Raw genomic sequence first — 16,201 nt, 5'->3', positions numbered from 1 at the left:
CTCATGGCTGTTACATTCCTTGAACTTAAATTATTAAAGGTATATTTCACCCCTAAATGACAATTCTTTCATCCTTTACTCAACCTCATGATTTAATCTTTTTTCCATGGACTGGGACTAAAAGCCCCAGTCTCCATTCACTTTAATTGTATGGGGAAAAAAGAGCAGTCAACATTCTTCAAAATTTATCCTCTTGTGTTCCACAAAAGAAAGAAACTCATATGTGATTGAAATGACAAGAGGAAATAATTTTTTATTTTTTTATTTTATTTTATATATATTTATATATATTCCTTTGAATTTAAATTAGCTATAATCTATCAGATTATTTTTCCACATACATCTGTCTTTATTATGCATACTGGTACTCTAAATATTAAGGTATAACCTTATGTTTGGAAATGCCCATTAAACTATGTCACAGATTCAACTGTATCTAAAATAAGAAATGCAGTTTCATTTTCAATAAGCCGATAAGAGCTGCCAGTTTAAACTAATGGGTTTTTATACTTGTTATGGGCATCTAATACATCTCCATCTCTGGCCAACTCGCAGACGCAATGAAGAGACAAGCCCATTTTAAACAATTATACCCCAGACTGCACAGATGAGGGTGATGTTGTGGGCCACGAAAATGAAGGGTAACTGTCAGCTGTGTGGTGAAAAATGGGTTTCACATTGTGTTTAAATAAATAAGTAAAGCAAGCAGAAACTGCAAAGACAGAAGTTTGTTGTGTGGATGCTGTTATGGGTGAAAAGAAACGAATGTAGCGCATGAGATCTAAAACTGATAATCCTAAAACAACAAGGTTAATTACGATCAGATCTGAAGAGCAATAAAAACACATCCCTTTACACACACAGGAAGATGATAGCCTTCACAATGCAAAACATTTGAGTACAAAAAGAATCGCATTGCACTTTTACTGCACTGATGCAGAAAGCTATTCTTTTCTTTCTCCGTATGGTGCTAAGTGGGTGCAGGAGGCCTATAGTGGACTCACCTGCACTGACAGGTGAGCACATTATCACAGACACTAGGATTGTGTCCGAAAGCTAAGGCAGCTGCCGTGCTACCATGCTGCCTCACTGACCACTCAGTCAGTGACTTAACAAAAAATGTATTAAGGTACATTCTAAGAAAAGATTTCAGACAGGCTTTCAATGCACCATAATGTCATGTCTATTGATTTAGAAAAATGTATGTGAGCTTTAGACATAAGCAAACAAATATTTAATAACTACAATGCTAATTTCTCTGTACATATTGTTAATTGAAATAAAGGCATATTAGTAGACACAATGTAACACAAACATTGGATTTAACATTCATCAAAACCTTGCAATCTCCGTTTTTAGCTGTATATATACACTACCGGTCAAAAGTTTTGAAACACTTGACTGAATGTTTCTCATGATCTTAAAAAGCTTTTGATCTGAATGTGCATGCTTAAATGTTTGAAATTAGTTTATTAGACAAAAATATAATTGTGCCACCATATTAATTTATATCATTATAAAACTAAAATGTAATTTAAAAAAAAAAAAGTTTTTGAAATTGATGACTTGGAACAAATAATAAAGAAAAGCAGCCACTAAGTGCCCAACATAGATGGGAACTCCTTCAATACTGTTTAAAAAGCATCCCAAGGTGATACCTCAAGAAGTTGGTTGAGAAAATGTCAAGAGTACATGTCTGCACATTCTAGGCAAAGGGTGAATACTTTGAAGATGCTAAAATATAACACAGTTTTGATTTATTTTGGATTTTGTTTAGTCACAATATAATTCCCATAGTTCCATTTATGTTATTCCATAGTTTTGATGACTTTACTATTATTCTAAAATGTGAAGAAAAACAATTATAATAAAGAATAAGTGTTTCAAAACTTTTGACCAGTAGTGTATATATATATATATATATATATATATATATATATATATATATATATATATATATATATATATATATATACTAAAAGTTGAGAGCAAGACTTAGGCAGCTGTTATGGCTTAGTTAGGCAGTTATAGACCTTATTCACGCTAGCGTCATCTTTGATTTTTAATGGGAATAACAACGAGGCTGTGAGGGATAGACTTACCATCTCTTCAATGGCACGAACGGTATAAAGTTGGTAAAGCTCCTAGATCGCATCTGATTTTGCGGAACGATCCAAAAACACTTTAAACTGTAGTACAGCCCATTGAAGAGACTGTAAGAGTCTATCCCTCACAACCTCGTTGTCATTCCCATTAAAAATCAAAGATGGCGCTAGCGTGAATAAGGTCTATAGGGGGCCTCTTGTAGCCTGAGAAGGAAGGAAGAATTTATCTGCAAGGAAAGGGTTGTAGTTAGATGTGACAAGCATGCGCACGCTCAAAGGGTTTTTCGTCATTATGAAGCGTACTACAGTACAAGAAGGAAGTGAAAAAATACAAAGGAAGTGTAGGAGAAATGCAGCCAGACCACGGGTAAGAAATTAATGTAAGCCAGCTACCTGGCTAGATGGTGTTTGTTTGTTGTCATACATTAAATTGCAACAATTTGTTAGCTAACATTTTGCAGTTGTGTCCTGTTTTTCAAAGGTTCATGTTTTCAGACATTTCTGCTAGCTGTATAACTAAGGTGTAGACAATAGACAGTGTAGCTAGCCTAGATCAGAGCATCAATGGGGCAAGACCGTCTCAGTGGACTGGTGATAATAAGTCTCAATCACATTATTTTAGTTAATTTACTATAGTTATTTATTTTAAGTTTGTTGTTCATTTTTTGTTAATTTATATTGTTGTTCTTGTTGATGACATTACTACATGCAAGCCTATTATTTAATTCAGGCACAGGCACATTAATACAGACATCAGAATATTAACACATACACTAGCAAATTAACACAGGCACTAGGCCATTAACATACTAACACATTAACGCACACAAAAACATCATTTTTACAAGGCACAGTCACATTAGCATACACAGACACTAGCACATTAACACATACACTGAGCAGCACCGCAGCAGAAAACAGCTAATTTAATTCACATGAAATAATAAAGAGTGACAGTTATATTTTATGTTTGTTGGAAATACTTCTGGCACGTATTCATCTACGTTCATTGTCTGAGCCTCACATCTCCTTTTAGTGTTAGTTTTTAACCATCAAACCACTTAAAAGAACACGTCATAACATGAGTAATAAATTATCCGTGCACTCACCACTGAATCTTCATGGTGGATTTCACAGTAAACCCCTCCGTATTCAGCTCTCCTTTAGGCAAAGGTTCAAAGGTTCTCATTTTTGTACACATTGCAAACTAAACTCAATTTCAGTTAAAACATAGAATAAAAGTTAAAGGAGCTAAAACTGTGTGGAGACCAACTGATAGCTTAGCAACGTCACATTGGTCCGCTCTGTTTGGGTTGCTAAGGACTCACTTGAGGATGCGCTTTGGTTGCTATGGAGCATACAAAACCCAGGATTGCTATGGAAACATCACGCGCTTCGTACGTAGTCGTTTATCAAATAGCATTAAAAATGCAAGGGAAACGGGAAATTATAGTGTAGCAAAATCATAATCAATACTGGAAAGCATTACGTTCCAGTGTTAAATGTGAGTGCATGAGGCATACATTTTCTCAGTGCTTTTACATTTTATTCAGCTTGTTTTCAATTTTTCAATCTAAAACAAAAAAAAATTAAGGATTTTTGGTAAGGCTCACTTTAAATTTTGTAAATTTTAAAAGTAACACAAGTAAGGGGCCGTTAACAAAGAATGTGCCCTTGTGCTAAAAAGCTAGACGCAATTTGCTGTATGTTTTAAGCAGATAATGTGAAGTGTTGAGAATTGAATGTGTAGAAAATGCCAATTAAAAATAAAACCATTGTGCCGATACTTGGGATCTTAGGGACCATATTTTTACATTGCTGACCCTTGAAGTGGATAAATGACAAAGCATTGGCCCGATGTTAATAATATCAACAACTGACAACTTTGAGTTGTTTTGACAGCCAACAACTGCACAAGTTAAGCCTGAACTCATTTTTACTCCTGCTAACATTTAAAATGTTTTTCCATCTGGATTGCTAATTTCGGTAGTTTTTATATTGCTTCTCATCGACCCCGTTTACACCTGGTATTAAGACCACAAGTGGTCAGTGCTAAATGGTCTAAACAGGGTCTAAAACACTGTGTGATTGGATCACAAAATCCACATACAGAGGTAGTCAAAAACACACGTGACTGCATCACATTTGAGGTGTAAACGCTAATCCATCCTGATGCCTCCTGGACAGCAGCAAAGCACCTCCCCTCTCATGTCAATCAACTGCTGTACCAAAACAAGAGTTTAAACTTTGCCGGTTATGAGCTGCTTTAAAAAGAAATAACCGTCCCCTAAACGGCCCCTAACCACATCCTCCACAGTTTTAGCAATAAATGCGTTGAGTTAATATGCGTTATTAATAAAAATTGTATACACTTTATTATATACTGAAATTAGAACTTTCCTGACCCCTGACTTATAAAAAAAATAAAATAAAATGTTAATTTTATATATATTTTTATCTTTTCAATTATTTGTCTCCTTTATCTTATTTATGTATACATTTTGGTTGGTTTATATGTTTTTTTTTCTTCCTTCACCTGTACTTGTCTTTATGACTCAGTGATTGTATTCATACATTGTTTGATCTTATTGAACATTTATATAGAAAAAAATCCACAGTTTTAGCACCATTTGATGACTTTTCGGATGGTCCTTTACTCACCATAGGCACACTTTCCAACTTATATCAGTGATAAATTAGCGATCTGGAACGATTTCACCATGACGCCATCTGACCAGCTTAAATACGGGACAAATCACATCCCGTATTGATTCGATATGGGATGCACAATTTTATCTTTAAATACGGGACGATCCCGTATTTTACAGGATGGGTGGCAACCCTAGTAATCGGTAACATGTAAACCGGATCACCCGAGACGCATCTTAATACCAGGTGTAAGCAGGGTCATCAAGACTGGAACAGAGCCCTTCTATTAAGTGGATCCTACAAGGTTAGTAAAGAAATGCATAACACAGCGGTACCATAGACATTCTATGGGCAGTACAATGTCGAGGAGACAAGAGGCAGGTTTATTTTATTTTTATGGATGCCTATGTAGGAGATGCTTCAGTGTGCTGAATAAACTGCTTTTGTGAGGAAACAACTCACTTAATGAATCGACCACCTGTCCGCTGATCTTCAACATGTTTTACATTAAACAATCCTCTTGTAATGAACTACATATGGAGTTTACTACGATAAAATTGCTGTTTTATAAGAGAAGAAATGGACAATTTTGTGACAATTTTGGTGTTAGTTTATGGCTCAATCCATTCATTTGTATCATCCACAAATGGTGGCTTACTGTCGTAGCACACTAGTTGATTGATACGCTCTTATGGTAAAATCGCAGAGGTTGTTATCTCGGTATAGAAAATCTCTGACTGGAACCAGAAATCAGTCCAGCAGCAGAAATCATAATGATGCCGCCTAGTGGTTGGTGGTGAAAACTGTCTAAACATGGCGCTCCTGAATGAGATGCTGGAGAAAAAAAACAGTGATTCAGAGTTGTCCATGTAGCACATGTTTACATAGAACACAACCGAAAAACAGTCCAGATAGAATCAAAAATGTGTTCAGTGTGAACGTCCCCTCAGACTAGTAAAGCAGCCAGTACCAATAGCCTAGCAGTGATGCTGTATCCTACAGGTTTACTTGCACATTGTCTGCAAAATCTAGAGAGAATTCCATGGCACTAAATCATTCCACTATAAGAGTTTGGCACTTTTAATCTCTGGTGTGTCTTTGCCTCTGGACTCTTCGCAGCAGTAGGCTACAGTAATTAATCTTCAGTATGGTGTGCAAGCAGTTTCTCTGAAAACTTCTATTTGGTTTTTATGGCTCCACTGAGGAAGCCAATGGTGTGGGTGTGTGTTTATGTGAGGGGGAATATTTATGGTGTTGTATTATTTGAGCCATTTGTGACTCGTGCATTTATCCTTTAATGCAACAAAAAATATTTTACAAGACAGTCACGAGTTAACAGTCCTTAGTAGTCACCAAATCAATTATCGGTGGTGGTTATATATTGTCTGTTTATGTCTCGGCCTGCCTGTCTTGTTTCTTTCGTCTAAAGGACACATACTGGACAGTGTGGTTCAGTAGTCTTTTTATACATTCATTTACTTAGTTATTGTGATGTTTTTCCACATGGCATTGCCAAAAGAATTGCCCCTAGACACAACCATTAAATGCTGAGTGTGTGGGCCACATTATGCTATTCTCATGGCACTAATGATGTGTGCATGTGTGTGACCTGTTTTGATGTAAAAAGGTCTCCATCCCACTCCTTCCACCACCACACACACATGATATGTGTGTAGTGAGTAAACAGCAGACCTTCATCTTCCTCATCATGGCCTCCACTCTATGTCTGATGTGGGGCTCATTTAGTTGTTTCCCTCTGGGCAGATGCAGCATCCACTGACACAGTCAGCAATTAGACAGCAATCCTCAGAAAGATGGCTGCTGCAGGACCATTAAGAGAGGAAAATATACGACTAAGACTAAAAGAAGCTGGAGCCAGGCTGGACACACAACCGACAAAGCTCATCGGATATGCCAATCAGTATCCCCCAAATGGCTCATTAGGGCTACTGGTTCGAGATTTTCTGCAGGACAGCCTCAGATCCTACACATCAGCAACTCTGTCAGGGAGTGAAACTCTGTGACCGTAATGAAGAGGAAATGGGATGGTAAACAATGAATAGTAGAGTGAACCAAGTAAATTTGGCCCTAAGTAAATTACAGTCTATTCTATTTTGTGTTCAATTATTGGGTTTTATTTGAAGTCATCATCATGGAGATTAGTGTTCCTTGAAACTAAAACAAACCTTGTTTAAATTTAAAGCTGCACTATGTAAGATTTTTTTGTTACAATAAACAAATGTTAATGAGTGTGTACATAAAGATCCATGTTCAAACCCCTGTCCATGTCTTACCCCGATTCACTACGGTCAGCCTACAATAATGATTTTTATTTAGAGCTGTCGGGTCAGATTTGGCACAAAATAGCAGGCATATGTCATTCATCTTTGCGTGTTTATATCATGTCTGTAAGTTTAGAAAGGTCGGGCTTTGTCGTGACTTGCGTGAGTGTCAGGGAAGCTGGAAGCTAGTGCAATAGCTGTTCAGTTAGTCACGGTCTCAGGAGTCAGGACAGCAGCGCGTGACATCACTCTCCTAATGGATTTTTAACCGTTTTTAACTGTTTAACAAATTTGTTAGCCTGCTATAACCTTGGATAGGATTTCTGGTAGGGTTGTTGAAGCTTATATTGGTTGTCATGCTTTAATGAATCGAACATTGCTCATGTGTTTACCTCTTGCGATGTGTTTATAAGTTTCATTTTTTTTTTTTTTTTTTTTTAGCTAAGTTACTGTAATATTTTGACTACTATTCATGACTTCTGAGTATTTTATAACATCCTTGCAGTTTCAATGTTCCTTAAGAGTGTGTTTCTGTGCGTGTGCCGCTGTTTTCTTATTTCTTTTACCCAGTCACAGAAATGCACAATTTGTCACTTTTCATTGCCCTTATAAGAGATAGTCTGTTAAAACAGTAGACAATTTAAAATTGCATCTAAAATCCACTATAGGGACAAGGTAGATCCCCATGAAAGTACACTCATCTCAAGTTTTTTATAATGTACCTATTTCATAGCACAGTATGTATTATAATTTGTTTAGCATGTAACATCTCTCTATTGTAGCTTTACTTCCGAACAAAATAATGTAATGTGTAATTTCATATTACACATTAATTGACATATTGTAATTGTTATATTTAATATTTTTGCATATTATTTTCATGTTCAATTAAGTTTAAAAGTTTAAAAATTATTTAAAAAGATAACATATCAACAATAGCACGTCACAACTCCGGCTCTGTAGGTGAATATCTCTGAGTGATCACATGCAAAGCAGGTAGCATCAAACCATGAAAACCATGAGATTCATCCGCCAGAAGAGCAGTGCCAAATCACAACACAACTGCAATTTTAGGTTTCAACCACAGATATCGCTAGAGAGCCCAAAGTTCCTTAGTACAGCTCAGTAATTTTTTCCTCATTAAAAACTTTAACCCTTAAAGAAATAAATTGCTATTTTTAAATGTGTAAATGTATATAATGATGACTCGCATGAGATGAGGACTCCAGTTATATCAGTAACCTTAAAAATGCTGTTTTATTCTACATGGAGAGGGTCCCCACATGGGGGCGGCCATGTTAGGATCACATGGCCAGCCAAATACTATTCGCTTAATCTCAGTAATCGCCCTGTTACTGGACACTTTCACTCATGAATTAAATTAATCATGGCTGAATGTATATTGTGAATTTCTACCATGGCATCGGTAACTGAAATCTATTGCGTTTGAATGATGCTACATTCACGCCTCTAGGTGTCAGCATAAAGTCCAAGATGACATAAACAAAAACTTACTGAGGGCACCTTTAAGTATATTTTTAAACTGTACATGTGTATCATACTAAGTAACCATTGTTTCAAGAATTTGATTAAAGGAAGCTCAAATTAGTCTGATTTACCAGTCATGCATATGTATGCATTTCATTAAAGCAGAATGAACATGATTAGATGTGGTTGAATTTACCAGATAAACTTTCAATGTTTAGTGTGATTGTGTGGGTGTGTGAGATGCATGTTTCTTTACAGAACATTAATCAGAGTAAACAACATAAGAGTTTCCTTCAAATTCACAGTGCACATAGCAATTCTTCCTCTCATGTTTAGTTTCATTGTTTGTTTGTTTGCTTGTCTTCTCCCTTCCACCCACTTGTATTGCTGTGTTTTGTGAGAGTACAGGTATGCTAATGATCCTGCAGCTCAAAAGCAGTAGTTGCAGCCACCTTACACATCAGGTTCTGGAGAATACCTGCACTGGCACAACATCAAAGGCCACAGAGTTGAGGTCGACTTCCCTCAAGAAACAAATTCAAAGGAATTAGAGTCACTGAGTGAAGATAATCTTTCTCGGATGGATGTATCTGAATTTACTTTCCACTCTTGCCCTAAAACGATTGCATAAAAAGGTCCCTGTATGCAGCTCATGTACACATCCAGTATGTCTACTGATGAAATGTTTCCAGCACTTAGGTGAGGACCTTGGCTGCAATGCAGTATGAAAACTGTATTTAATTTGTATTTCTTATTTGAAAGTTGTTGTTCCAATTTCACTTAGTTTTGGTTAGTTTTCAGTCTATGTCATTTTGTTCAGCTTTTTCTAATTTCAATTAAGTAGTTTGTTATAGTATGTAGTTTTTCTTTTAGCTGTATAGTTCTAATATTTTCAAGGGGTGGGGGGTGTCTAAGTTGATGCGTTAACTGACATTATTGAAATACAGTATGTTTAGTGTTATTTAATTTTACTTAAATTTATATTGTTTTATTTATGTATCAAAAACAGAAACTAAAAATAATTAACCATCATTTTTGTTGTATTGTAATTATGAGCCATGAAATCTTTAGTTTTTCATCTCCAATTCTAATCAGTTTTCATTTTTATTTCAGTTAAAGTTTTAGTTTGCATTTTGGTTTTATGATAATAATGTTGCTGCATTCAGCTGTCTGTAGTTTTCATATGGGTGTTATCTGCTTTTACATAAGACAGTCTCAGTAACCAATCACTCTTACTGTATTGAAATAAGATAAAATGTTAATTGATAAGATAATGATAAATTTCAACTATCCCATTAATAGAATCTAGAATTTTTAGAGCATATTATTCATCTTCATGAATTATAAAAGCCACTTTACATCTGGCTGCAGTGAAAAACAACACACTTTTAGATAATGTTCCAGAAATCAGACCCATACAGTAATCAATACCCACCAGGGGCGTATTGAGGCTTTGTAATTTGTTTTGTTTTCTGTTGTTGTCATCCACGGCTGGCCTGTTTTAATCTTTCCTGGTGATTATTTAATCATTCTCTCCAAATCTAGTCTCTGATCCGGATGACTTTTCTCATTTGCCCAAGAGTTATTAACTGAGCTTCATCTAAATGCCATAGAATAAAGCTCTAATTTATACAGGATTTTTATTTATTTATTTTATCAGATGGGGCTACTTTATTTAATCAGTGAATCAACACCTGAGCTCTTCTATTTCTTTCTATTCTCACTCCTTATTTAGTTGCCTTAGTTTATCTAAACTGATCTGTTAGCTTACAACACATCATTACCTTATGTTACATGTTCTGAGCTCAGATCAGTGGTTAAGGGTGAAATATTACCTACTGAAACATTTTGAGGGTGTCTACCATGGGGCCCACCACATAATTTCAGTGACAATTTTCTGTTCCATGGGAACAGGCACCTTGTTTTTTTTGTTTATTTGTTTAAGTATTTCTCTCTTGTATCTTTATTACAGTGAAGACAAAATGTGTTTCTGTCTCAACCTATCTAGTCTCACAGTGAGCACAGACTCTCCGTCTTTTTCTGCTTTCTCTCTTTCTCTTCCTCTCAGCAGTCTGAGCAGATGGCTTTTAAGTAAAATATTATTAGCACCTATCTGTAATCACACACACACACACACATACACACACACACACACACACTCCAAGCCCAGCGCACAGGTGAGAATGATTAACATAATAGAATCAAAGACTTAACACAAACTGGGGATGCTCTTACCAGCTTTCCAGCCCTACATACATTTGCAAACATCTGAGTTGCAGTACAACTGTAAAGCCAAGGGTTTAATAACATGTTTTTATTCTATATTTTGTTTTTAAATTTGCTGATGCACACATACTGTATGTGTAATCACATACATACAGCTCTCTCAAGCTGAATTTTCATTCAAGATTTCTACTGTATATGGATACATTGGCATCCAATCCATGCTGTCTCCACTTACAGCCTGACAGGTGAAGACAGGCCCATCTCTGAGAGGAACACAGTTCTTATCTGATCTGTCAATTGAGTTCATTTTCTGGCATGTCATACAAGCTGGGGGAATGGCTTTGCAGTGTACTGAAGATTATAACAGTATATCTCATGGAGACATGGACATCTAATAGCCTGTTAATTTAACCTCTATGCACTGACCCAGAGCATGTCTTACTACAAATAGCGAAGCTATTAGCTTAACTACATTACTCAGTAGCGAGGCTTGACTAGTTTTTAATGAAGTAGATTTTCACTAGCAAAGCTACTAGTGGCGTAGCTTTCTTTATGGCCTGAGTATACTTTGGTTGTCCGTGATGCTGATTGCTCTGCACACAGTATGCGTGACATAAATTTCGCATAAGCCAGTCTGCACGGCCTGACCAGATTTTCTTGACTCACGGATACAGTCATTGTCTGTGCGTATCGTCGGCACATGCACCGGTCATTGACTCCACTAAAAGAGTATCACAATCTGAGAAGAGAGGTTAAGTGGAGATTTATAGTAAAAAATGACTTAAATATCATTCTGTTTCCAGGGTTGGGGAGTAACGGAATACATGTAACGGGATTACATATTTAAAATACAAAATATAAGCAACTGTATTCCATTACAGTTACAATTTAAATCATTGGTAATTAGAATACAGTTACATTCAGAAAGTATTTCAGTCCTTTCAGGTGGAAAACATTTACACTACCGTTCAAAAGTTTAGGGTCACTTACTCATTCTTTATTTTTTTTTTATTTATTTATTTATTTATTTTTTCACATTTTAGAATAATAGTAAAGTCATCACAACTATGGAATAATAGAAATGGAAATATAAGAATTATTTTGTGACTAAAAAAATCCAAAATAAATCAAAACTATGTTATATTTTAGCATCTTCAAAGTGGCCACACTTTGCCTAGATTTTGCAGAAATGTACTCTTGGCATTTTCTCAACCAACTTCTTGAGGTATCAGCCTGGGAAGCTTTTTAATCAGTATTGAAGGAGTTCCCATCTATATGCTGGGCACTTAGTGGCTGCTTTTCTTAATTATTTGGTCCAAGTCATCCATTTCAAAAACTTTTTTTTTTTAAATAAAATTTTAGTTTTGTAATTAAATAAATTAATATGGTGGCACAATTATATTTTTGTCTACAAAACTAATTTCAAACATTTAAGCATACGCCTTCAGATCAAAAGATTTTTAAAATCATGGAAAACATTTCAGGCAAGTGACCCCAAACTTTTGAACGATAGTGTATACATATAAATTATGTGATCCAAAGTGCATTTGAACAGCAGAGAAACACTTTCTTATGATGTGTTGCATTCATACGAGCAGACAGAGAAATAAGTTTGAAGTAAGTTTTGAGCAGAAGAAATAGAAATAAACCTTGTGTAAATTGTCAGCTTTACACTAAGTCAAAATGCTATTTCTAGCCATTTTACATGCACGTTACCAGGCACAATCATATTTTTTTTATCAAGAAAATTCACATTGGATCATAATTTCTTTTTTCTAGTAAGATATTGATATTAAGGCAAAAATCGAATTCTTGATAATAATTTTTTTATTGTTTTCCTGTAAAAGTATAAAAAAAATCCTTAAAACAAGATCAATTTGATTGATCTTGTTTTAGAAACAACACTGCATAAGATATTTAGGTTTTTCAGAGAATGTATTTTTAATGTGTATTTTGTCTTACTGTACTGGCAGAGTTTTTATAGTCAAAACAAGTGAAAAAATCTACCAGTGCTGAAGAAGTAATCCAAAGTATTTAGAATACGTTACTGACCTTGAGTAATCTAACGAAATACGTTACAAATGACATTTTACAGTATGTATTCTGTAATCTGTAGTGGAATACATTTCAAAAGTAACTCTCCCAACCCTGCCTGTTTCTCACCCACACCTATTATATTGCTGCTGAAGATATGGATTTAAACACTGGGGTCATATGGATTACTTTTATGTTTCCTTTATGTGGTTTTTGGAGCTACAAATGTCTGATAACCATTCACTTGCATTGTATGGACCTACAGTGCTGAGATATTTTTCTATAAATCTTTGTTTGTGCTCTGCTGAAAAAAGAAAGTCAAACACATCTGGGATGGCATGAAAGTGAGTAAATGATGAGAGAATTTAAATTTTTAGGTGAACTATCCCTTTAAAACACAGAAAACAATGATAACTCTGGTTGCAGTAGATATTTTTATAATTTATAATTAAGATTAGTAAACTTGTGCAGCTTGAGAATGACGTAATGACATTTTCCAACCAAAAGAGTATCAAAACACTTAGTAGCCTAGCCTACACGAAAAAAGAAAACATAAAAAAAAGTACAATGGCATTACCATGTATTTTGGACCTGGGAGCACCATGTTAATACAATAGCATATGAATATGGCAACCAAATATCATAATACAACGGTAGTACCGTGGTATTCTTTGAGGCACCTTGTAAATACAATTTAATGTGGATGTGTTAATCATATTTAGTAGTACCATGGTATTCTTTGAATTTCCTTAAGGCACCATGTAAATACAATAGTATATAAATATGGTAACCATTTATCAAAGTACCATGGTAGTAACATGGTATTCTTTAAAGTACTATGAAGAACCATGTGAATACAGAATAGTATATAAATATGGTATTTGTATATAAAAGTGTAATCACAGTGTTATTGCCAAGGAATTTGGCCTCTGAACAGAAGCTTTCAGTACATACAGAAATACTACAGCTAGACACAAAATAATATGAATAGTATACATAGAGTTGTTATACAGCAAAGTGCAAAGGAAATTATGTTCAAATGTGTATGGGTTTGTACAGGTAGTAGTAGAAATATGACAAATAAAAGGTAAAAATAGTGATTTTGCATTTTGAACACATGGGTTTGATGCACATACATTTATATTGCACCATACTGTTTACTTGTATACTGTATTGCACTATACTGTACTGTATTTTGGATCTGATAAACAACATCTTTATAAGTCATTTAGATGTTTTGTCTATGACAGTATGGTCTGTGGATCTGTTTGGGAAACAAAAATTAAGCAGCTTGAATGAAGCAAGCTACTTTTGGTATGTAGCTTGTAGTGTAGCTTGCTGCTTTCTCTGAAGTGTAGCTTTCATCTTATAGTAACTATTTTTTATTTTTTATTTATTTTTTTTATTTTTTTCTGTTGAGTTGTTGGTAGCTTAGCTAGCTAAATTTTTCAGGGCTATTAGCTAGCCCAACATTGCCTAGAACTCAAAAACAGCCCAATGACCTATAAAACTATCCCAACCCCAGTCTAGTAACATATAAAACCACCCCAATATCAAAACACATGGTAGCCTGGGTAGCTCAGCAAGTAAAGACGCTGACTACCACACCTGGAGTCAGAAGTTCGAATCCAGGGCGTGCTGAGTGACTCCAGTCAGGCTTCCTGAGCAACCAATTGGCCCGGTTGCTAGGGTGGGTAGAGTCACGTTGGGTTAACCTCCAAGTGGTCACCATAATGTGGTTCTCGCTCTTGGTGGGTCACGTGGTGCGTTGTGCATGGATGCCGCGGAGAACAGTGTGAAGCCTCCACATGTGCTAGGTCTCCGCTGTAACGCACTCAACAAGCCACGTGATAAGATGCGCGGATTGATGGTCTCAGACGTGGAGGCAGCTGAGATTTGTCCTCCGCCACCCGGATTGAGATGAGTCACTACACCACCACGAGGACTTAGAGTGCATTGGGAATTGGGTATTCCAAATTGGGGAGAAAAGGGGAGAAAAAAAAAGAATCCCTGTTTTGCATTTTTAGATGTCCTTTCATTTGTAGGCCTTCTGTATAATGTAGCCTATAAATACAATGTCAGAAAAAAAAATTGCAAAAATTGTAGAGGGGTACAACACCTTGTCACTGGGGCAGTAGCCCAAAGATACACCAACTGTACCTTCTTTACACCTTAAGGTACTAATATGTACCTTTTAGGGACAGATAAGGTACAAATACATTCTGACTGGCATGTAAAGGGTACAGTGGATGTACCTTTGAGGGTACTGTCAGGTATATGGTGTAGTAGCCCTACAAGGTAAAACTTTTGCACAGTGTGCAGCATTAAACATTTAAGTAAAAAATACTTAATAGTCACTATTAGAAAATCCACTGTCTTCTCTAAAACATACATTATTTCAAGCATAACAAAATTAATTACATGTTAAATAAGGTAGGCCAGGCTTGAACAATTTAAATGCATACAGTATTGTGCTGATTTTCATTCATAATCTATGCCTATAACCCGTGGTTACCTTATTTTCACTGACGCACTATTTCACCTGTAAATTAAAGGAATGTCCCGGGTTCAATACAAGTTGAGTGCAATCCACAGCATTTGTGGCATAATGTCGTTTACCATAAAAATTCTTAAAAAAAAAGAAGAAAAAAAAAAAGAAAAAATCTGGGTTACAGTGTGGCACTTACAATAGAAGTGAATGGGGACAATGAAAATGAATGTGGACAATTTTTGGAGGGTTTCAATACAGAAATTTGAAGCCTATAATTTTAGAAAAGCATCTGCATTAATTCTTCTGTTAAAACTTTTGTATTATTTGAGCTGTAAAGTTGTTTAAATTGTTATTTTTACAGATGTTTTTGGGTTTGTTGATGTTATATCGTCATGGTAAAGAAATTGTAAAATTGGCTATAACTTTACACGGAAAAGACTAGTATGTGATTTTATCACGCTAAAATCATGTTTACACATGTATCCTTTATGTCTTGTGGCTATACTTTGAAAAAGTGAGCATTTTAACGTCCAAAAATTGGTCACATTCACTTCCATTGTAAGTATCTCATTGTAACCTCAATTTTTGCCTTTTTTCAAAGAAAAGTAGGGACGAGTCAAAATTTATTTTTGTGGTAATCAACATTATGCCATAAATGCTGTCGATTGAGCTTAACTTGTATTGAACCCGGAACATTTCTTTAATATACCGCAGAACAAAAAAATCAACCTGCGGCAACAGTTTAAAAGTAGCCTCCTTGTGTTGGAAATCTGCCGACTTAGCAACCCTTATATGGGATGCTTTTGATAAACAGAACCTTCAGGTGACTTTTGTAAAATTCTGCTCTTCTTTCTAGAAAGATGAAAGCATTTTCCCAATGCTACAGCTGTTTTGGATGCAACGATGCTTGTCTGTGATCCAGACAC

General features: G+C 35.5%; 1 protein-coding gene across 1 annotated transcript in view; it reads right to left on the bottom strand.

Annotated features, from left to right (window-relative positions):
• The window catches only part of LOC127410820 (parkin coregulated gene protein-like), a 252,640-nt gene extending 249,346 nt beyond the window's left edge, over nucleotides 1-3,294 (bottom strand). The window contains exon 1 of the mRNA XM_051646018.1: nucleotides 3,218-3,294. Coding sequence (XP_051501978.1) covers nucleotides 3,218-3,294 — 77 coding nt within the window. The remainder of the gene's footprint in view (nucleotides 1-3,217) is intronic.
• Between the last annotated feature and the right edge of the window lie 12,907 nt (nucleotides 3,295-16,201).

The sequence above is a fragment of the Myxocyprinus asiaticus genome, chromosome 20 (genome assembly GCF_019703515.2).
Source record: "Myxocyprinus asiaticus isolate MX2 ecotype Aquarium Trade chromosome 20, UBuf_Myxa_2, whole genome shotgun sequence".
Classification (NCBI taxonomy): domain Eukaryota; kingdom Metazoa; phylum Chordata; class Actinopteri; order Cypriniformes; family Catostomidae; genus Myxocyprinus; species Myxocyprinus asiaticus.
This window is presented reverse-complemented; position numbering and strand designations above follow the sequence as displayed.